This window comes from Typopeltis vanoorti, chromosome 6 (genome assembly GCF_054136105.1).
Source record: "Typopeltis vanoorti isolate ZY-2024b chromosome 6, IOZ_Tvanoo_1.0, whole genome shotgun sequence".
Taxonomy (NCBI): domain Eukaryota; kingdom Metazoa; phylum Arthropoda; class Arachnida; order Uropygi; family Thelyphonidae; genus Typopeltis; species Typopeltis vanoorti.
The window spans coordinates 70243854-70268820 of NC_143554.1; the positions used below are offsets into that span (position 1 = coordinate 70243854).

At 35.6% G+C, this 24967-nt stretch overlaps 1 protein-coding gene across 2 annotated transcripts in view; it reads right to left on the reverse strand.

Annotated features, from left to right (window-relative positions):
• Nucleotides 1–24967, reverse strand: part of LOC150105523 (late secretory pathway protein AVL9 homolog) — a 415642-nt gene that overhangs the window by 91285 nt on the left and 299390 nt on the right. For both annotated transcript variants that reach the window (XM_090394870.1, XM_090394871.1), the window contains exon 12: nucleotides 15153–15233. In XM_090394870.1, coding sequence (XP_090250996.1) covers nucleotides 15153–15233 — 81 coding nt within the window. The remainder of the gene's footprint in view (nucleotides 1–15152; nucleotides 15234–24967) is intronic.

The window sequence follows — 24967 nt, forward strand, 5'->3', positions numbered from 1 at the left end:
GTTTAGCCATATTTTCTATACTAACAACTTACAAATTCTTCTGTAACCACAGCTGGATCATTCAAATTGACTCCAGATGAACTGATTATACTTGTTTCTATCATCCTTATCCCATTTTATATATCTATAAAAGCTTATCAGATTAACTTTAGCATTTCGACTGACTAGTTGGAATTGAAATTCTGCTTTGCAATTTTTAATTAATAGTTTAGTTGCTCATTGTTAATTGTTGCTAAGATATCTATCATACTCAATAATGTATTTGTCAGATCAATACTCTTTCCATAGCTTTTTGCTTATAATGCACTTTGTGAAGAACTTGATTATTCATCCAACTGACTACAAGTTTATTATGAAATTTATTTGTAGGAAAAAATTAAAGATAAACTTATGCTTAAATTTCAAAATGGATAATACTGAGGCACAAGCTATCCCTCAGTACAAACCATTTTGAATTAGCACCTATTTTAAGAAATATCACCCAATTAATACTTCTTAATATATTTATCCTCGATGTTTTCTAATTATCATTCTCCTTCCGTTTTAATTTCCCTTTCATGGTCAAATAATTGCTGTCAAAGAGGAATTCAAAGTAATTATAAAATCCTATGCTAGCATATTACGTATTAAAGTTCTAATCTACCTACAGTATATCAGTACCGTAAATGGACATAAATATGACAAAAAAGGAAACATTAACAGTGGATATGAAAACCTGCAGATTATACTCTGAGAAATAAAGCAGAGAAAAATCTGTTTCTCAGACAGAAATATCCGAAATTAACAAAGAGGAAGAAAAATTTTGTTCCAAGAAGTTTGAGTTAAACTGCGAAGATGTGTTAAGTAGTTGCTGCATGTGTTGTTTTAAGAAATTTAAAGGAGAGAGGAAATTACTTATGAAAATTCTGATAAACAGTTAATGGAAACTACCTGTAGAAAATGCAAGAAGCAGCAACTGCATATCTGAAAAAAATAGAGTACTGGGTTGGTCAATAATCAATCTAAATGCTCTCGTGCTGAATCAAGGATTTATAAGGAGTGATTATGAACATTGCTGAAAATGCAATGGACAGATGGATTTGTAATTGCATAGTATTAAAAGTTGTTCAGGGATGAAGAAACGCTACAAATGGTGTATGAATACGTTGTATTAGAGCTGTTGCACAATAGCAATTCAGCAATACGGACTGATGGGATATCTGCAGGAGTGCTAAAGTGTGTTCAGCTGAACTGGCTATTCCTTTGAACAGCCTATATAACTTGAGTCTCAGAAGAGGGAAGATTCTGCAGGAGCGGAAAGAATGTATGGTAATCCCATTGCACAAGGTGGTGTGAAGACCGATGCATCCAGCTATCGACCAATCAGTATCTCAGGCGTGGTGGTGAAGATTTTGGAAAAACTGGTTAGGACTCATATTTAGAAATGGGTTGACAATGAATCTCTACTTTGCAATGAACAGCATGGGTTTTTACTAAAGGAAGGTCAGCAATTTGCTGACCTTCCCTTAATTTTAGCAATTTGCTCACATACTATAATAATTTTACCATTGAATTAGACTGGGGGGGGGGGGGTTAATACATCATGATACCTTTTGATTTTGCTAAGGCTTTTGACAGCATGGACGACTGTTGCATAAATTGGAGAATATGGGTTTGGATTATAAAATATTAGCATGGAAAACAGGATGGTTGACTGAGATACCAAAAAGTGGTATACAAGGGATGTGATGTGAGTCTGCAAGATTCAAGTTATAGAGCAATACTTGGGTAGCTCCATCACTATCACTACAGGGTCCCATGCAACTTCTATTCGGGTTGTGCAGGGTGTTCACCAGGGTGATCCTCTATCTCTCCTTTTCTTTAACTGCGTCATAGATGAGTTTCTTCATTCTCTTCCTAGCCATACAGGCTACTCTCTAAGCGTTTCTTCTTTTAATGCTATGGTCTTTGCAGACGATCTTATTCTCGTAGCCTCTACTAAGACAGGCTTGCAGGAACTCCTTGACCGGGCAGTTGACTTCTTCTCTATTCGAGGCCTTTCTATTAATGTAGAGAAGTCCTACTCTTTAGCTCTTGTCCCCTCTGGTCGTGACAAGAAGCTTAAGGTCGAGACTATACAGTTTTCCCTGCACGGGTGGCAGCTGCATGCTTTGACCCTGGAAGAGTGTAGATACCTCAGTATTATGTTCACCCCAAAGGGAAGGTCTTCTGTCCCTTCTATCCTAGAAGCTGGGATTGCTTTTTTGAGGAAAGCTCCTCTCAAGCCCCAGCAAAGACTGTTTCTCCTTTCCTACTATCTCCTACATCGCTTTTACAAGTTGGTGCTTGGCAGGACATATATCTCAGTACTGTCCCGAATGGACAGGGCTATCCGTTCAGCCATGAGATCATGGCTCCGACTGACTGCCGCCTGTCACTCCTACTGCATATTTCCATGCGAGGGTGAAGGATGGTGGGCTTGGGGTTCCATCACTTAGATGGCTGATCCCACACTTGTGGCTATCAAGAACTGCGCAGTTGGAACTATCTTCTTCCCCCATCTGCAGAGAGGCTTTCTATAGCCCATTAATACAAGAAGACTTTAGGCGGGCTAAAGGCTGGTCCCATTATTATTATTATTATTATTATTATCATTGTTCCGGAAAACTCCAAGGAGTCGACAGACTCATCGAGGGAGGCCCTAACATCATGTCAAGAACAACTATTCAACATTCACACAGTATCTATCATACCTTGCCTTGAACTCATTCACGGTCGTAGCACCCACAACAGACTCTGGAAGCTTATTCCACTCATTTACCACTCTCCAAGTAAAGAACCTAGCTCTAACACCCTTGTCAACCACACTCTTGCCCAGCTTCCATGCATGGCCCCTAGTCCTCCCATCACCAGTCATATTTTCAAAAATATCTTCTGGATCAATCTTATAAAAACCCTTCAGTAATTTGAATGTCTCAATCATATCACCCCTCCTTTGCCTATCGTCCAATTTCTGCAACCCACAAATCTTCAACCTATTCTCATAAGGTTCATTCCACAGACCTGCTATCATCTTGGTCACTCATCTCTGGACCCTCTCCACTTCCTCCCCATCACGAAGAAACCCTGGTGCCCATAGCTGGGCACAGAAGTCCAGATGGGGTCTTATTAAGGCTCGATACAGAGGAACAACAACTTGTTTGTCTCTGCATGTTAAAGTATTTTTCAGAAGCCAAGTGATTTGGTGAGCTGTTTTAGTTACTTTTGCAATGTGCCCCCTAAACTTCAACTCCCTATCCACCAACACTCCCAAATCCCTGGCCTCATCAATCTCCTGGAGTATGATTCCACCAATGCGATATACTGCTGCTATTCTTTTCACCCCAAAGTGCATAACCTTACACTTTGCCACATTAAATTGACATCCATTTTTCCTAGCCCAGTCCTCCAAACTATCCAAATCATCCTGTAAAATTTTGACATCTTGTGCACTCACAATTGCTCTACCCAACTTTGCATCATCAGCAAACAAGTGAACACTTCCTCTCAGATCCTTTCCAATATCATTGATGAACAAATTGAAAAGCAGTGGTCCAAGAACAGAGCCCTGTGGCACTCCACTAGTCACAAGACTTCTTTTAGACTCCACTCCTGAATAAACCACTCTTTGATATCTCTCCTTCAACCACCCTCTTATCCATCTCACCAACCCTATATCTATACCCATCTGCTCCAGTTTACTGATTAGGGTTCCATGTGGTATCCTATCAAAGGCCTTGGCAAGGTCCAGTAGTATCACTGTAAACCCATTACCCCTATCCAGTTCAGCCGTCACTGTGTTATAAAACATGAGCAAGTTACTGAGGCATGATCTACCCTTCACAAAACCATGTTGTCCCCCATACAATATCCCATTTTCATCTATCCAATCCTGTATTCTTTTCTTGACTAATTTCTCTAAGACCTTGACAATGATTCCTGATATGCTAATCGGTCGGTAATTTACAACAGCAGTCTTGGAACCACCTTTATGCAGTGGAACTATTTTCCCCTCTTTCCACCATTATCAAGGTACTTTCATCGAGTCAGCCCACAGAACACAAGAGATGGACATCTCTGTTGCACTGTTTTGTAGATGGTGCTCCTTTAAAAGAGTCATATCTGGTGCATTCCCAGCATGATTGGGTAAGGGATAGCACCAGACTCCTCCCTTGGTTCAAGTATATTGACCTTATCAGGACGAGGATCAATGCCCTGCCTACTCGAGCCCGCACAGCTCGATGGGGTAGTGACGACTCCACCTGTAGGGCTGGCTGCCACAACAGTGAGACATTGTCTCATATAGCCCAGTGTTGCTTCCACACCCATGGGGTCCGCGTGAGGAGGCATGATGCTGTGGTCTCCATTCTGAACAACCGCTTTAAGAACAAAGGTTGGGAGACTGCAGTGGAACCACATTATAGGACCTCTGCAGCTTTGCATAAGCCAGACTGAGTGATTAAAAGAGGTGGTGATGTTTGGGTAGTTGATGTCCAGATGGTGGGAATAGGGCACCCACTAGCCTATAGCCATAATAATAAAGTAAATTATTATAAAAATAACCCAGATCCAGTTAGTAAGATAGAGGAAGAGCATGGGGAAACTCCGAGGTTTATCAGCGCCACCATCTCTTTACATGGTGTATGGAGTGCAGATAGTTATAAGGACTTAAAACAACTTGGGCTTATGCAAAAGGATATAAGTTCTTTCCTTGAGGGCCCTACAGAGCACACTGGTGGCATGGCGTTGCCACCAGAGAATGATTACTATGATAATTCGAACATTCGAACAGGCATAGGGTGAAACACTTGTAAAGGCTTAGGCCTATATCAAGTCTGGACATGATGTAAGGGTAGTACTGCCCACAAACAGTATAAAGATTAATAAAAAAAATGAAATTAAATAAAAATAAAAAAACTATTGGTGTACCACAAGGACCAGTCCTTGGTCTACTGTTATTCAAAAACTGTACATTGATGATATAGGGAAGGATTTGACAGGCAACATACAGATATTTGTTGATGATGCAAAGATAGGTAGGGTAATCAGCAGTGCTGCTGATATGCAGTATTTTCAGAAGGTTTTGATTAGGCTGGAATTATGGGTATGGGAAAATGGATATCAGTTCAATGTCAGTAAATGCAAAGTCATGAACTCTGGCATGATTAGATATCCAATGTCGTATTATATTAATGGAATTATGCTAGAAGAAACTGAGGTGTGATTGGAATGAATTGCCATTGATCTTGTAGTTAGTAGATAGCAAGTTGAAGATCAGGGGTCATGTAGCAAAGGTTGTAAATACAATTCATTTTATACAAATTATGGACTCAACAACCATGTTATAAATAATTTTTTTTAATTTCACGATGTTTCAACCTTCATATTAGGATTATCATATGGAGTATACACATATGTATACAGAGACAAGCTAAATTACATTTCACACAGTATACTGAAGAGATTTGATCAACGGTTATTCTACTGGCCTGACCTCTAGTGAAAATAAAATTACAATAAATAAATGAAATAAAATAAATTAACTAATTAATTTATAGTTTAGTTATTTATTATTATTATGTGACACCTTCAGGGAGTCCAAAGACTCATCGAGGGAGAGTGTGCCAACAGCATCGAATGATTGAACCCCCTTTCAACTACTAACCACCCCTGGTGGTTAGTAGTTGAAAGTCTCCATGCCTGCGCAAGCTCGTTAATTGAGAAAGAAGTAATATTTATTTGTTAATAAATGCATGCATTTATAAGCATTCCATTTAGGCTTTTATTTTTGTAGACAGAAGATGTCGTAAGCTTGCACGGCAATAATTGAGCTTTGCATTGTGTATCGAAGGCCAATGCTTGCTCGTATAGTCAAAGCTACCTTAACTTGCTCGGTTGTAGGAGCTTCCAAGTCCTCGCAGCAGCAGCACTGTGATTTCGTACGCGTGCATAGCCATTTCACGTCATCTCACTCTGTTGCTTAAACACAGGTCGTATGTAGTCAACGTAGCTCTAGCCAGTGAGCTTCAGCCTGCCTTTACAAGCGTGCATGTTGCTTGGGAAAATTAAGTTACAACCAACTTTTTATGACAATGTTATTGACCAGCTCATAAAGAAGAACTGTAGGGTAGAATTTGTATTCAACTAGCTAAATTGAAAAAGATAGAATATCATTTGTAAAATAAATGTTGTATTTGTATGATTAAATGTACATAAATTTCTAAATATATAGTTTCAAATGGTTAAATGGTTTTAAATTTCATTATTCTGCTAATCAGACTTCAATCACACCTCTCACTCCCTGAATAATAACAAGAGCAAGCACGAATTTCAAGACCAACATTCACCCCTGCTAGCCACGCTAAAACTTGCTTAACTTTTTTGCGAAGCCATTAGTAGCAGAGGCTCTATCAATTGACCAATTAATAAATTAACTAAATTAAATAAAAAAGGAACATAAACGGCACATTAAATATAATAACTACGGTCAAGCTGGTCTTTCTGATCATGCCCTAAACACTTTACATAGAATTGACCGGAAAAGCACCTGTTGTTTACATCACACCAAAACATTGTATGAACATAAATTTAAGGAGGAGACCTGTGATATATTCATCCACTACCAAACATAACATGAGACTAGAAAGGACGCTGATGATCCAGTTTGAGAAGTCAGAATATAGATCATAATATGAACACTTATTGAAGTGGCCTTTGGGGCAAACTTAATCAAACAATGCTGGAAATATAACAAGCAATCATTTGAGTTTCTTTAAACTTTTCCATGGCATACAGTGGCAGGATCCATGCCATTTAAGAGTTGGTATACTTCCAGTTGGTGTATAATTTTTATTTTAGTGTTTTATTTTACACTATTTTAGAAAGAATTGAAGCTGCAAATGCAACCAGATAGTAATTTCATAGCAGCATACATTTGTCATACCTCTTCTTCTTAGGGATGGTGAATATGGCCAAATTTGCAAGTAAAATACCAGTGGAATAGAAAGATATAAAACTGCGATATCCTATCAAAAAGAGGGCTAGTCTTACTGGACAGGTAGATAGGATACCTGCCTCTCCAACCAATAGGATACAACTTTTCTGGAATCAAGTGCAACAAGTTTCTTCTGATCTCTTTCTTATGAAAAAGTCAAGGTAGGCAATGCATGTTGTATATCTGGAAGTGACACAGTTTTGACAGCATTTTACATTGCATTCCTCTTTCTCCTTGCTCTGATCACCAACACCAAATCCTCGAAAATATCTATTTCTACAACTTTAAGGAAGACATTTAATGAGAGCATCAATGCAAGATTGGAAGAAGAAAAAAGAAAGCAAAGACATTATTTTCTGTGGAATGCAACAGAATTGCCGGGGGGGGGGGGGGGAGAAACAGCAAAGAACCAAAGTTATGTGAATGGCTTTAGCAAATGGCTAGAAAGAATGGCCTATTTGGATCTTTTTGAGCTTCTCAAAATCAGTTTTGCAGTGCTGATAATTTGTTTGCAACTATTCTGAAAAGAAGAAAAGGGAAATGGAGTTTTCAATCAAGAATATCACATTTATTCTTGCATTATCATGGGAGAACACTTTTGGGGGAACCAAAGTTTAGATGAAGATATATGTTTCCAGTGGAAATGTTTAGGCAAGAAAACTAGGAGTAATAATCCAACCAAAGAAGTGAAGCAAAGAAAATTGAAGATTATTTCACCCCCACTTTTATAATACCAGATAACAGATGGATGAGAGTGGTTATCAGAGCACAGCCGCATGGGAGAAGATAAAACTTAATGCTATCTTATGATATGAATCATCTACGTTACAAACAACATTCATAGGATACCTATAAAGGTAACAGGCAAGAAAGAGATCAAAAGTGTTTAGAAATGTTTGGTATTCTGATAGGAATGTGAATGTGTGAGATTATTCACATTCCTATTAGAATAGGAATATGAATTTGATCGAGTAAGGTGGTTGGCCACATGGGATACTAGAATGAGCATATGAACAAATGTCATATTTGAGACAAAAACAAAACTTAAAGAATATGTGTCACTGGGCAAAGAATAAATATTAACTAGAGAAGTTAAAAGTTCAGCTTCTATTACGAAGGTAAATGTCACAGTTTCAAATATCAAATTTGAAAAACAGAGACGATGTACATCTCTACAGCAGTTTTATGTTATATGTGTCTATTTCTCGATACTTGACTTTTAATGACGTTTGTTTCATGTAAGATGAAACAGGGGGAGGAGAGCTAGTACAATGATATATTCCTCACCCAACTCCTGACATCATAGTCTTGGCAGTAACCTCAACACAGCTTTGGCAGAACTATAGAAACATGATTTGTTAGATGACCGTGATACTTCCCAAAGTGTTTTTTGTACATTTTTGTACAGAGGTAGTATGTTTATCCTCCTGGAAACTTAGATTTTTTTGTTTCATAAAACATGCAAATCAGTATATTTCATAATTAAAGGATCAATATGCTATAAAGTGAGTGGCAGATGGTGAATTGTACAACAATTCACCATCTGCCAGTGGACTGCTGGAATGTAGATGATGAACTGTGTAGTGTTGTATGATGACCTCCTGAAATGAGTTCTCAGACTGTGTAGGTGTCACGCAAGAACAAAAAATCACTTAAAATATTTGGCAAACATAAAGAGGTAAATGAACATTTAGTATATAGATATAAAATAATTGACTAACTAGATCTAATTGTACAATGCATAACAGCAAGCAAAAAATACAACTGTGACACGCGCACAGAACTCAATTCACAAAGTGCTCACTCACTCAATGCAGAAACAATTCAAACTATAACTGGAGGGGGAGGGGGAGTAATTTCCTAATTTCTTAATTCTCTATGGGCAAGATAACCATCAAATTAATTTGGAGAAGTTCAGCTATTTGGTTTCAGAATATGTTTCCCAGATGTTTGACAAATCAATGCAGCCATAGTTATTAAGGTCATGGGAGTGCTGATAAGATTCCAAAAATAGTCTTTCTGATCTATAATGACTTCTACATAACATCGACGTCTTCTCTCATTTAATCCTGTGTGGAGTCAGTCTACCATCTAATTACAAAAGTTGATTCACTGTAAAAAGTTAAAAAAACAAACCCTATGCATCTCATCTGTGTTGGATACAATCTCAATTAATGTGTATTGTTCTGCCAGAGAAGTAAACATGATAAACGACATTTCCGAATAGGTTTTTTTTTATTTTTATTTTTAAATAGCTGTAATGGAGAATAATAATCAAAACTGACCCAGTAGCCATATCTGCAATCCTGTTTTCTTGATTCCATTATAGTATGGAAACCACACATGAATGTTTAGATGAAACATCTTTATTTCATGGAATAATTGTTATATTTGGAGGGGGGGGAGCAAAGTGGATATAAACAAGAGAACCACATGTTCTCTTGTTTATGATAAAGAGCATGTGTGTGTGTGTAAATTGCCTGGTGTGAAATCATTATCATGTGTACTAGAAACCTGAAGTAGCTTGAAAGAGTTCTATCTTGTCTGTAGATGTTTTGAAACTACCTAATATGGGTGGGCTAAGTTTACAATCTTTCATGGTTGGAAAAGCAGATTAAAAAAAAAAAAACATGCACACAAGGCTAACCAATCAAAATAAATCTTTCCTAAAGCTACACAACAATTTTCTTCTGGTAGAGGAAGAAAACTGTCATTACGCAGTGCTCTATAGTACTAATTTTTCAAAAGATATGAATCCCGAGAACAGTTCACAAATTCTACAGGCCATGGGCACTGTACATCTAAACATCAACTGAAGAAAAAGTGATTTATCATTTATCAGACTACACATTATTCTGAAATGAATAATGGATTTTATTAATAATGAACTTTAATGGGTTTCAACATGAAAGTAAAAAAAAAAAAAAAAGCTGAAATTTGGATCTAATATTTTGACTAACAGTAACTGAGACATTTTCAAGGACAAAGATAATAAGGTAAAAATAGTAATTTGAATAATATCACAGAATATCAAGCAAGCATTCATATATCTTGACTTATGTCCTCTGTGTCTAGTAGTTAAGTAGTTAATCGTGGCTATTTTTAATTAATTTATTTTTTATTGATTGAAGCATAGAATTACAGTCTTTCAGATGTTTCGAAATTCTTTACATCCATCTATTTTATTTTATTTGTTTTGCGTGTTCTGTAAAGCATATGTAGATTCCTAGATTAGTATGAATAGTCTAGCAGATATGCAGTGCAACAAAGAGAAGAACAACATTATATAGTTATGAACCAATATGAAGAAAGTGGATTAATAGACCATGTGCTTGACAACCAATAAGACAGAAGAAAAACTGTTATTCTGAAAAGACTTAGTGCCTCCAAAAGTAAGTTATTCTGAGAACCTGCTTCTGTTTTACAGAACACTCTTAATCTAAACAGATATGGATGTAAAAAACTTCCAAATTCTGGGAGATCACAATTCTAAGTCTAAATCAACCAACACCCAGTGTCAAACAATTGGATAATGCACTGTCCACGGAATGTAGTTAAAAAAAAAAAAAAAAAAAAAAAACTGGTGCTTGACATTCTTCGTTCTTATTGAATTATCCATGAAAGTATCTCAGTTACAGTTAGGCAAAATACTGGATTAGATATTCAAAACATTTTTACTTCTGTGTTGTTAATTATTATTATTATTACATGACACCTTCAGGGAGTCCAAAGACTCATCGAGGAAGGGCATCTACTATACAACTCTCTCTGTCTACACCACTCACTCAATCTACAAACTACAACGAATTGCAACTACACAATACCATCTATCACACACCACCACTTTCAAAGACAATCACAAATATTCATTCTCACGGCGAGATTCGAGCTGAGTGGTTAGCATTTCCGCTCTAAAGCCAAAAGGCTGGAAAGCGGAAATGCTAACCACTTGGCCAACCAGGCCAGCTAAAAAACCTGCTTGGCCGGGCCAGAGATCAACTACCTCGGGAGCCGGTTGAAAAAAGACTTAGTAAAAGTTCCTCTGCTCAGCAATTAGCCTTGAACTCGAAGTCTATCTTTGAGCGGTTCAGCACTGAGGAGTGCAAACACCATTTCCACAGGCTCTCTGAGTTATTAAAGTTCTTTATTAACATCTATGAACAACATATAAGTTTAAATAAGTGGAAAACCAGGTATCCTTGTAAATGGATTCAATTTTGTACTTGCACCTTAGCGAATTCTGTGTTCATGTAATTATATAATGGTAAGAGTCAGTCACACCATCAGAAGGTTGCTCTGTGATCTAGCAGATAACATTAGACTGGAATCACCTCCCCCCCCCCAAATAAAAAAAGAAAACAAATTGTATTAGTGGGGGGGGGGGGAAAGCAGAGCAATTAGCTCAAAACTAGTAACATCATCATAGTCAGAGTGGATATGAAAAATGGAAAAAGTTATATGAGGAATGGCATGAAAGTAATGCCTCTAATGTTTTTTCACCAGAAAATTTAATTGAGCTATGACTTTTACAATGTTTCATGCTGAAAAATGCCAATGTTTGTGAAAGGCAAAGCATCTTTAACAAACATTGTCATTTTTCAGTGGTCTCCATCATTCTCTATACACTTTTGTCATCACTGAGAGATATACTATATGTTGACCCTGCAGAGATGTTTATTCCAATGCTGAAGTTACTCACAGAAGCAGTTTATTTCAGATTTCAGATTCTTGTTGTATGCAAAATGGAGTCGTTGGAGTACATCCTTCAGAAGACCGAACAGGTAGTAGTAGTAGTAGTCAGAGGATATCAGATCTGGCCTATGGGAGGGATGAGAAAGTCCAGTCAAATGTTGCAACTATATCCCTTGTGCAGAAACCAGTATGAGACTGGGCACTGTCATGGTTGAGGACCTCTCAGTGGACTAAGAATCTAACTGTACTCAGGTTAACAGTATCATGTTACCTTTGCACATTTTTAGATGAGCATGAATCTCTATCTGGCTCACATCTACAGTAAGGAATTTGATTAGGCTCCCTGCATACATTTAATAGCAGCCGCCATTCTGAACTACTTGTGTGCTGCACTCATGTGACCAATCACAGCACCACTCAGTATGGTGGAACTAAAGATTACTATTATCTACTAAGTTGCAAAAGCTTTCTGCTGCACTTGAATTGGGGAAAAAAAAAAAAAAATCTAGGAGGCATTACTTTCACATACTGACCCTTATATCAAAAGCATCGTTACATATACAAAAAACATCAAGATCTACCATCAAGTAAACTACAACTTGAGCAATGACACAAACATTACATTTTTAAAAAAACTTATGTATGATACAAGGTTTTTATTGATTACCTAAAATCTACAAACTAAGGGCCACTCCATCTGATCTTAGATAAATTCCCCTATTATAAATTATGCAAATATCTGGCATAGGCAAGATGTCTTCAGAAACAACAACAAAAAAAAAAAAAAGAAATCTGTGCTTATCAGGCTAAAGCTCTAGACTGCATGGGCTTCCCAAAGTATACAGGAAAATATGCTTCTGCAATCTGTAGGGGATTCCACAAACAATCCTAAATATAAGATAGCCAAACATTGATCTACAGCACTTCCTGTCTACACAGTAATTTCCCTTCCTACAAAAAAATTTTTAATGACTTCACAAACAAGAATTGTGACCAAACAAGTTTTATTAACAAGTTATTCATAAAATGCTTTATTATTATGATTCAGGCTTCCATGGAGTCACAATACTCATCATGGAAGGTCCATTCTAGAAAGAACAAATTCATTAACCATTCATGCTCTCACCATTCTATCAGGCAATGCATTCCATGGTTCAACCACTCTACATGCAAAGAAACCACTCCTCACCTTCTTGCTCACAACTTCCTTTCATACTTCCAAGGATGGCCCATTATCCTCGCTCCTTCTCCCATATTCCACGAAACGAAAGAACTCCCTGATGTCAACCCTGTAATTATTTCTCGGTAGTTTAAAAGTTTCATTCATATCACCTCTCCTTCTTTTCTATACCAAACTCGGTACTCCACATTCCCTCAGCCTATCTTCATAACTAACATTGTACAATCCTGATACCATTTTTTTTTTTATCTGCCTCTGCACTCTTTCCACAGTTAATTTATCCCCTTCGGTCTGATCAGGGTTTTATACAATGGAATGACAACTCTTATCTCTGCAGGCCAGCTTCTTCTCAGTATTGCAGCAATCCTCTGGGTTACATTCCCCACCTTTGCAATATGTTTGCCGAATTTCAGGTTTCTATCAATCATCATCCCCACATCCCTTGCCTCCCCCACTTCCTCCAACAGAGTATGTAGCCTCCCATTGATGTATCCCAAACTTCAAGACTTTATATTTAGCTACATTAAATTGATATCCCCCATTTATTTGCCCATCTGTCCAATTTATTCAAATCTTCTTGCATTGCTACCACATCTGCACTATTACTAATAACCTTCCCCAGCTTTACATCATCTGCAAACAACTGAATATTCCCTTGCAATCCATTGACAATGTCATTGATATAAAGGTTAAACAATACAGGTCCCAATACTGACCCATGTGGGACCCCCCCCACACTTGTAACCTTCTACCCCTCCTTTGATACTGCTCCCACATACATAACTCTCTGATACCTATCAGATAGTCAAACCTGAATCCAGTTCACTAACCTGACATATAAACCCATGTGATGCTACTTACATATCAGCTTATCAAGTGGCACCCTGTCAAATGCCTTTGTAAAAGTGCCCAAAAAATGGCAGATATGCCTTTTCCTCATCAACCACTCTTGTCACTTTATTATAAAAGGTAATCATATTACAATAGCAAGAGCACCCCATTAACAAATCCATGTTGTTAATGGGGTGCTCTCACAGATAACATTACCCTCATCTACCCAATGCTGTAAATGATCCCTCACTAATTTCACCAAGATCTTAACAACTACTGATGAAATACAAACTGGTCTAGTTTGACACTTCCAGTCTGCTACCACCCTCATGCAATGGCACTATCTCACCCTCCTTCCATTCCTTGGGTACCCTCCCCATGGCCAGACTTTTATTGAAAAGCCAGGTCAAGGGAGTTGTCAGTTCTTTAGCACATTCTCTCAAAACCTATGGTCAAATTCCATCCAGTCTCACTGCTTTATTGACATCCAGAGTACTCAATATTTGAAACATATTCTGCTCTTGCACTTCTAAACCCCGAACCTGCCCTATCCCTTTAGTATTAAAACTTACTTCTCAAGATGAAATACCCCAATAATGAGTTCATTGAACAACTCCACTATGTTCTTTGCATCAGTCACGCTATTTCCATTTTTATCCAATGTCATTCTTCTACAATCAGCTTATCCACTGATAATTTAATCAGCTTGGATGTAGTTTCTCCTTTTACTACTATTCTGATAAGAGATAAACTAAAATTACAGAAAGATTTTCCTTCTGATATCATGAAAGTGATTTTGTTATTAGTGCTGATTATTTTTTACATCAGTAAAAGCTTTAAAAAAAAAAAGGGGGGGGGGGGGGAATAGCAGTTGATTCTCCAATCTCACCTCCTCTGGCCAACTATTCCATGGAGAGATTTGAAAAACATATCTTGAATACCTTCATTTGCATTGCATCTTTCTGTTTGATTATATAGATGACATAGATGTTGTTTCAAATTCTTCAATATCAAAATTAGATGTTTTTCTTCAAAAAAATTAATTTTATACTATCCTAGAATCATATCCACAAAAAAAGATACATCTATGCCACTATGCATCATCATCATTATCTTCAAAGGTTGGCATTATCAAACCCATTAGTTCACTGTGTACACACTTCATGTTCCACTGAAGCTCTTTTATATCAAAAAACTTCAGCATATTAAATTGACCTTTCTCTCTAATAGCTACAACTCAAATTTCATTTCTAAAATAATAAACATGGCCTTGGTAAGATCCAAACACTACCTTAAAAATAACAGATTTGGAAGAAAACTGTTGATGGAGTACTCACATAATATGTGTAAACTTAACTGCACAATATATAGTAACACCATCATGATATACTGTACTGTGAAGTTACGTATCAAGGAATGATGATGATAAATACTTACCATCCATCTGTGATGTTCTCAACAAACTTAGCAGATATAATTTAAACTGGGCTCTTAACCATTCATCTCCTCCTTCCCATCCTAAATAATAAAGAAATACAAAAAATTATTCTAAAGATATTTGTACAATTAATAACTAATAAACAAAGATAGTTATTTTATGTCATCATGTATTTCTAACATCATAAAAGAGGTTATTCACTAATACATGATGTCGTTGAAACTTACTTAAAACCAACAGCAATTTAACAAGAATGACAGATATAATTACTAAAAAAAGTGCAAAGTTTGCAGCTTCAATATATAAAATACCAGGCATCAAGACATCTGTTCTCTACTTTTGACATCAAATATGTAGTTATAAGCTTATGCACTGGCACCTAAACACATACCCAAAGTATACATCATGGCTAACATTTTGAAAGGTCTGAACACGAAACAGACTGCACAGAAAACTAGCAAAATTTATATGTATCACCATAGATTATGCTGATATTACTATATATAAGATCCCCACCAAACCTCCTTACAAAAAATAAATCCTTAAGGATATAAACAAGAAAATAAATTATAATACTGCAATATCTTTGGGTTTATAATTTTTTGTGATGGAAAAAGAAGCATATGTGACAAAAATATATGATAATATTAACAAGTGGCACAAAAAACCTATGAAACCTGGAATATCTTATGTGGAAAGCACGTAACATAATTAATAAATTAATCAAAGATAATTTTAACAGAAAAAAAAATCATGAATAAATTATACTTGAAACACTTGATCATAACACACACACACAGATGAAAGGATTTACCAATCTGCAACAAGCCAGATAGTTATCCAAGATGTTCAGATCATATACTGGAAAATTGCTTTACATAAAAACTCCAAGAATTTATTGCATCTCATCTAATATTGTAACTAATCATGGATTTGAATGTCTTTTCCTAAATGTGCTCCTAGAGAAAAACAGATTTACCTGACCAAGCCAGTGTCAATCTATTCCAACACTGTTTGGATAATTGAGGAAAGGTTTTCTGTTTGATTACAAGTACAAGATAATCAGCAAGAAATTATATTCTTGTTTTAATCTCATATCCGAGTGTAAGCTTAAGCATTAAATAACCTTGTGACTAATCTACTTGTATACTGAGGTGGTTGACTTCACATCAATTGTTTTAGTAGTCCATAATGGAACACATTATGGGAGGGGTCACTACACAGTCCAGTTTTGACTTTTATTGAAGTTTCATCAGTAGAAGCAAGACTCAAGAAATACCAGGGTAAAATCAATGCAGAAGTTACATATTTTCAACATACAAGTTGAAAAAAAGGTTATCACCTTATTATCAACTACTCTGGAGAAGAAGTTAAGGAAGGTCAACAGTCTCTTTACACAAGTAAAGTAGTTGTGAAGCTACTTCACTTTATGCTTGGATATAAGATTAAAGCAATATAATATAATATATATATATTATATTATATAATATGTCATAATATAATATAATATAATATAATATATATATATATATATGTGTGTGTGTGTGTGTGTGTGTGTGTGTGTGTGTGTGTGTGTGTGTGTGTGTGTGTGTGTGTGTGTGTGTGTGTGTGTGTGTATGTAAATAAGCAGAAAACCTTCCACAGTTATCTCTCCTCAAGCATTTAATAATGTGGCCGAGTTGGTATGGACAAGCCCTTTGGCTGAAAATACCCAGTCTTGAATCCTGTCTATGATGTGAGGAGTCTTTATCAGGCCTTTTCAATCACATGGTGTGTTAGCCAGTCTCTACAGAGGCAGAGGTTTTTTTTTTTTTTTCTCTCTTCCTGGAAACTCAGGTTTTTTTGTCCCTTAGAACAGGCAAACCAGCCATGTTCTGAGTTCTACAGACATCAAATGCTCACTCCTAGAGGGATGTAGCAGAGGAAAGGCCTGCAGGCTGCATTAAACTGCCTACAGCCCCTGATCAGGAGACTCAACCCATCATGGAGGGATGATAAATGGATAGATGGATATGAAAGACATATGACTGCTGCATCCATTTAACCTTGGATCTTCTTGAGCCTACTGATGAGATCTCAATAAAAGCAGAAACTAGTCCGGGTAATGACTCATCCCATAATTCAAAAGTATTATGAGATACTAAGGCAAGAGATGTGAAAGTTTGCCTTCATATGCAAACTTTGTTTGCTTACAATTGGATAAAACCAAGAATATAATTTCTTGGTATCTTTAATTTATAGTGTATAACCAAGTGAAAAACTTTCAACATCTATTTTAGTGATAAGGTGTGACACCTTTTGACTAGTTGTATATGGAAATACGACTCCTGCATTACTTCAACCTTGGTAATTTTGCATCTGGCAGCCACTGATGAGACCTAAATAAAGATTGAAACCAGTCTGAGTAGTAGCCCTTCCCAAAATGAATAGTATTATACATATCCATAAGGATATGTGCATTGCATTATGAGATACTGAGGCAGTTGATGTGAATTCATTAGTCTCTATATATAAGTAGCCCAGTCATGAAGTGACTTCACCTGCAAACTTTGTTTGCTTACACTTGGATAAAGGATGAAACCAACAATATAATCTCATGGCATCTTTAATTTATTTTATTTATTAATTAACACCCGCAGGTGTTAATTATTTATTAACACCCAATAGTATGGGTGAAAGAGACCCCCCCCCCCCCGTCTTACATCTCTACGTATTCTTGCTATTGCAGTTTTTGTTTTATTGCTGGCTATTTCTATTAGGGCTTCTTGGTGCTTGTAAAGATTAAATATGAGCCTTCCAACTCTCCAATCTACCTTTATTGTTGTTTATTTTTTAACGGTATATATTAGAACACAGAAAAATAAGTAAATAATTATCAGCAATAAGTTAATAAATTAATTAACTTATTTTTCTGTGTTCTAATATATACCGTTAAAAAATAAACAACATGTACGACGAACACATAAGTCTGTCCACACGTCTACCTTTATTGTCTTTAGGAGGTGAAACATTTGGTTCCAGTCAATACTATCGAAGGCTTTCTTCAAGTCAAGAAAGACTATCAGAGTATTTTTATTCTTCTCAAATCTTCTTTTGATTACTGTTCTTAGAGCTAGGATTGCTTCTTTTGTCCCCTGCTGTTTCCGGAATCCAAACTGGTCATTCATATGCTCTTCAGCCTTCTTTGTTAGTCTTTTTTGTATAATGTTTAGTAGTATTTTTGAAGCATGTGATATTAAGCTTACTGTTTGATGATTTTCACACTCGTTTGCATTATTTACTTTAGGAATGGGTATTATAGAGCATTGTGTAAAATCTTTGGGAATGATCCCCATTTCATATATATCCTTTATGATCTTGAAAAGGTATGACTTAGTTATGTTTCCTGAATATTTTATTAATTCTGAGGGGATGTTATCAATGCCTGGTGCCTTGTTGGCCAACAATTCATTTAGTGCCCATTCAAATTCATCTTTCAATATAGTTGGACCAATTTTTTCCACATCAAGTCTTGTTTCGTCTGCTATAGCCTCGCTGTCCAGATCTTTTCCACTATATAGATCTTCTAAGTACTCCTTCCATCTTTCTGAAATTTCTTCCTTATTTATAAGTATGTTCCCCTGTTTATTTTTAATAATTGTACTTCTTGTCTTGTTTTGCTGGCTTATTCTTTTTATAATGTTATAAGCTTTATTGATTCACCCAGTCTTTGTTAGATCTATTTCTTTACATTTCTCTGTATACCATTATTATTTTGCTTCTTTATACTTTCTATTTATCATATTTTTTATACGTTTATATTTGTCTTTGCCTTCTTCATTTAGGGAGGTTTTGTTTTCTTCTTTCATCTATTATATCTAGAATGTCCTGGATGATCCATGGCTTTTTTATTTGCTTGTTCCTTAATCCTATGTGGTCATTGGTAATTTAAAAAGCTGGGAAACGGGTATTATTCCCAGCTTTTTAAATTTCAGATTGCATTTCAATAAACCAAATTGTGGTCACTGTCAATATCAGTTCCCAGGTAACTTTTGCATGATTTTTAAATCTATTTCTTGTCATAATATAATCTATTTGGTACCTTCCTATATCCCCTGGTATTTTTCAAGTATATCTTCTTTTTGGTACCTCATACAAGGTATTAGTAATGGTCAGATTGAATTGGTAACAGAACTCCAAAAGTCCTCTTTTATTTCGGCATCTGAGTCCATACTTTCCCACTGCTCTACCATCTTTGCCTTCACCAACACAAAAAAATAAAAAAATTAAAAAAAACCTTACCCCACTCATGGTATTAGTGTACTGAAAGTTCAATATAAAAAATAAATAAAAACATGTAAGGGCAATACTGATAAATGTTCAGTAGCTTCTTCAATTTCATTATTACTTGAACTTTATTTTGTTATAATTATAGCTGAAGCATATAAGCCAATAGGCATTATCTTATTTGCATGTTTTTTTTTGGGGGGGGGGGGGGAGAGGGGATGCAACTGAACTCTTTAGTTAAAACCTTCCACTTCCTTTGTGCATCTCATTCTTTAGAACCTTATGAGCAGGATTCGTTGAAGTTTTTTCACTTGGCTATGCTACCAATTATATATTTGGTTTGATCCTTTATCCAAGTGTAAGCAAACAAAGTTTGCACCTGAAGTATTTTCAGGACAGGGGCAATTTGTGGCAAAGGTGGTATAAGTTCTCATCACTTGCCTTAGTATCCCACAATGCAAAGCACATATCCTTGCAGACATGTATATTGCTATGCATTAAGTGAAAGGTCACTACCTAGACTAGTTTCGACCTTTATTGAGATCTCATCAGTGGGAGCCAGGCCCACAGGTGGTAATACTACGGTGGAAGTAATGGAGAAGTCATATTTCCATATGCCAGTTGCCAAAAGGTGTCACACCTTATTATTAAAATTCTCTGTATTAGAGATGAGTTGATGGAAGTTTTTTGCCATGAGATGCCCTGTCCTGAAAATACTTCAGGTTCAAAAATTATTTGCTTACACTTGGATAAAGGATTAAACCAAATATATAATTGGAGCAGGATTCATATTTGGACTGTATTATCCTGATACTCAAACTGCCAGATGAATTCTGAGATTAACTAGGATTTTATTGTCAATACACACTAGAAATAGAATATGATATCACCACCCTGTTTACTGCAGGGCTGAAGTACTTTGAAAAAGTACCATGTGTGGTCTCTAGAAAATTGGTTTCCAGATTATCAAAACCTTAGCTCAACCACAGTCCTTTTATTACAGAAATTACACTTCAGATTTCTCTGAATAACATTTTTAATAAATGCTGAGAAATTAACAAAATTAAAAACCAACCACTAACTGAGACAGACGATCTATTGAAGCTATTTTAAAGGATGCAGTGATCACTAACTAGGATTTTGTTGTCATTCACATAGAATAAAAGAATATGAGCCCATCCATTTAGTCTCCACAACAGGAGATTCCTAGATTATTTTATCCTTAGCCCATACAAGAAACTAATGATGTGCCACAAGTTTCACCTATCGTGGCTGGAACTATAGGGATTTTCTCATGTATAAAATGAGATCATGTTTCTTATTTAGGATTTAACGTGAGTAAATAACCTCACTACATTCTTTAAAATCATACACTAAGAATTCTTCTAAATGAGATAATGCAGCTCTAGACCAGCTCATGGAATTTTACTTTTATATGCATGTCATTATGTTCGCCTTAGATTTCTTAACTTTGGGCAGTCTGATCTATGAGAAATTTGTTACAGTATATTTTGTAAATGTTGAGGTATTTCTGCAAAGGATTACAATTATTAGAAGTTCTGTTTCTATATTTCATGTGTCTAAAAGTACAAACATGTCATTTAAAGCTCCAGTAAGATAGACAGTAGTTTTTCTTTAGATAAGTTAGTATATTTTTACTATACTATTGTGATTTTTACTGATTTTATTATACTTGTTAATATATTTTAAGACATATTGTTAAGTTAAGATAGCTTATAAAAATGGCACTAAAAACATGGTAGAATAATACAGCAATGTTGAAAGCAAAGGAAAACAATAACATGGAATCAAGAAATGAGAACATCTATATTGCAGCCATCCTAATTTACGCCACGTGCAGACTTGCACTTTTTACTGTATAGGCATTCGGAACCAAAATTCTACAGAATAGGTTGGTTACTCCTTATTCCTCGAGGTATCCTATGTGTTCAGAGGGCCGGTTTGCCTGCTTGCGGGATGAAAAACCTCAGATAAACTGGGGGGAAAAACCCTGCTGCCCAAGCCCGGCTAACTTGGCTATGGCTGAGGAAGATCCTTGAGCTCGGCGGGAATTGAACCTAGGACACTCCTTCCCCAGGCATATGGTTACAAAGCACATAGCCAATACGACATTGCAGCCATAAATGAAGAAAAATCAACGTATGAAATTTCTACACTAAAAGGAATTATTAGAAAATCAACTAAGTGGTTAGACAAAGCAGAGAAATGTTTACAAGAACTAAGATAGGAAAAACAAATACAAGGAGAACAATAACCAAAAGGGAAATATGGACACTTGCAGGTTATCAATGAATAATAGCAATAATAATAATAATAACAATATATGTCAATTATAATTCAGGGGAAAAAAAGTTATATTGTACAGTGATTCAATAATTCAGTTGAAGAGTGACAAGAGAGTCACTACATCAAGCTCAATGGGAACTAAAATAAAGGATGTGATGAGCTCCATAAAGACACAGAAAAGAAAAGAGATGATAGCGCTTTGGAAATAATGATTTAAGTAGGTAATAAATATAATGTGAGAGAGAGAGAGGATATAGAAGACTTGATGGAAGAAGTGAGAAAGTGGAAATTATAAGTTTATTACCTGGATAGGACAATGAGTTAAGACAAAAGATGAAGACAGCAAAACTGTTGCAGAGGATAACAAAAGATTCAATGCAGAAGAAATGGATGCGAATTCTGGGATGTGTAGAGTGAATTTGATGGTAGTGAATGCATTTGGCATCAGGTACCTTGAGAAATTATTTATTGAAGTAAGACCTAATGCAGTGAATCAGAGAAACTAGATCATCCTGGAAAGGAATGCTGAGAATGTGTGAGAGTTTGGCTACGGTGAGCAAATATAATAATGATATAAATAACAAGCAGCAAGAGTTCAGGCATATTGAGTGTATCTAGGAATGGAAAAGAGAAAGTTACCAAACTGAGCCCAAGCAGATTGCAGATTTAAGTTATACAAACAAAATAGTGGAGAGTTAACTTATGCCCATACACAAATACTAGCAGCATTAGAAACAAAGAGGTTCAGTATTATCCAGAGATCTATCCTTAAATGGCTACCCTACAAGAATCATCAACAAGATTCTCTTCAGTGACATATAGCAAAGATAACGAGATGAAACCCAATACATCAGCTCTATAACAATTCCATTTGTTAGTACGATATCCAAAAAATTAGCTCTTCTTCTAAAACCATATAATATCAGAATAACCTTCCAACCTATTGAGACCATTCAAAAGTTTATAAGATCACCGAAAGATAGCCATCCTTTCTACATATACTCTGGAGTTTATAGCATACCCTGTTCATGTGGTATTAATTACATCGGACATCTAGAAGTTTTGAAACAAGAAAGAAGGAACACATAGGCTAAGTAAGGAACAACAGACAGGATATATCAGGCCTTTCTTCCCACTTTGCCTCTACCAACCATAATATTGAATGGGATATGAGCCATATGCCCTACATAGAAGAGAACTACCATTCCAGAACATTTAAAGAAGCTGCTACAGTCGCCCATTCAACAGGTCTTAAATAAGAATCAAGGCCTAATCCTACTCTAATCAGATCATTTAACCAAAAAGAAATGAACTTTCATGAAAATTACAATAAATTTCTCAACAAATAAAATGTTGTACTTGTGACAGACATATTATATCATTGTATCACGCACAGTGATAACTTTATATAATTTTTAGAATTGTCGGTTAGTTTCCTAGTTTTTGTTACTTTCTATTGCTTACCAGTGTATCCTTTGAAAATGCTGACAGATATCAGTCAGTGAAACATCAGATATTAAACTATTATCTACTTGACTAACATACAGAATTAAGTCTTTAATTTATTAAAGTGGCTGAGTTTTTGTTTTTACTTTTGTGAATATCATATGGAAGAAAAAATTATTATTGGCATTCAAGAAACATGGTTCTCAGAGTTGGCTATAGTAACTGGAATAGAGTATAAAGGCATAGTATTATTAGGAATGACAGAAGAGGTGACTACTACTAATGATATCAGATGACTTGAGCCCCATTAAGGTAGAAACTCATGAAAGCAATAATGGTAATAATGTCCCATTTAGCAGTGTGTTTGGAGTGAAGTGGAGGCTAACATGATGAAACATATTGTGGGTATTGCTATAGACCTGGCGATTCAGTTTCTGGGGATAAAGAAATGCATTACCAAATTACCCTGATGGATATTAAAAAAAGCAATTATTGTGGATGATTTTAATTATCTGAACAATTGACTAGGTAGCACAGAAAACTCACAATAAACATGAAAAATAATTTACTGTGCTATTGTGAGACAACTTTCTCAAGCAGCATGTGAAACACGCAACTCACGGCCCAATCGTGATAGATTTGATCATAGCGTCAGAAGTTGTTTCAGTTAATAATATCACCAGTTGGTTACAGTGACTATGATGCACCGACCTGCGACATAGCCAACCATATGGCTGTGCCAATTTGAATAGGTTACATGCTAACCTACAAAGCTGGAGATTATGACAAACTCAGCAGAATGCGATTTTTGGTCCCATGGTATGAGTGCTGAATGGGAAGGATGCCAGCAATGAAATGGATACTTTAAAAAGATGCTTAAATAAAACAATAGATAAATAAAACACACTAAATAAAAAATAGTTTATGTTAAATATGTCAATGATTTCTTTACCTTTAAAGTTTCTATTTATGTCTTGAAATAAAAGTTTTGTTTATTTATAATTTCTATTAATAATATTCATATACTTTCATATACTAGGGAAATTTCATAAACTTTCAAGTATCATTCAATTCCAGAAAAGGCAAATGAAATTGGAAGAAGTATAATGAAAACGGCAACATGGAATGTAAGAAAGTATCATACACAAAGAAGAGTTACTTGATAACAACTAAATCAAGTCAATGTAAAGATATGCGTGTGTAGTAACAGAAACAAAGAAAAAGCAAACAGGTACCAATGAAACAAATAGCTATATACAAATGTATATATAGCAGAGTAAAAAAAAAGAAGAACAAAGGGAGGTATAATGATTATGATACGTAAATCTATGAATAACAATATTGTATATCACAACTGCTGGAATGAAAGACTAATAGAAATTAGACTCAAAACATTAAGAGGCCACAAATAATCAGTCCATATGCACCAGAAGAGGGGAAAGAAGAAGAAAGTAACACCATTTTATAAAGAACTACAGAATGTAATAGATAAAACAGATTATTTATAACTAGCAGGAGATTTAAATATCTGAACAGGAAACAGAAAATACAAAAGAAACGGAGATTTGGCAAAGATATATGCAATCAAAATGACCACAAACTGCAAGACAGTCATTTACAATATGAGAATAACTTAATATTTGAACATAAAGAAAGTGAGAGGATATAAATCAGTTGACTACATTATTGTAAATTTTAAATTAACTAAGTTAATCCTAGATGTAAAAGTTCATAAACTTTTATGAACTTCTTTTGGCATTAAACCTTCTTTTACAAAGAATTTTATAACCAGATG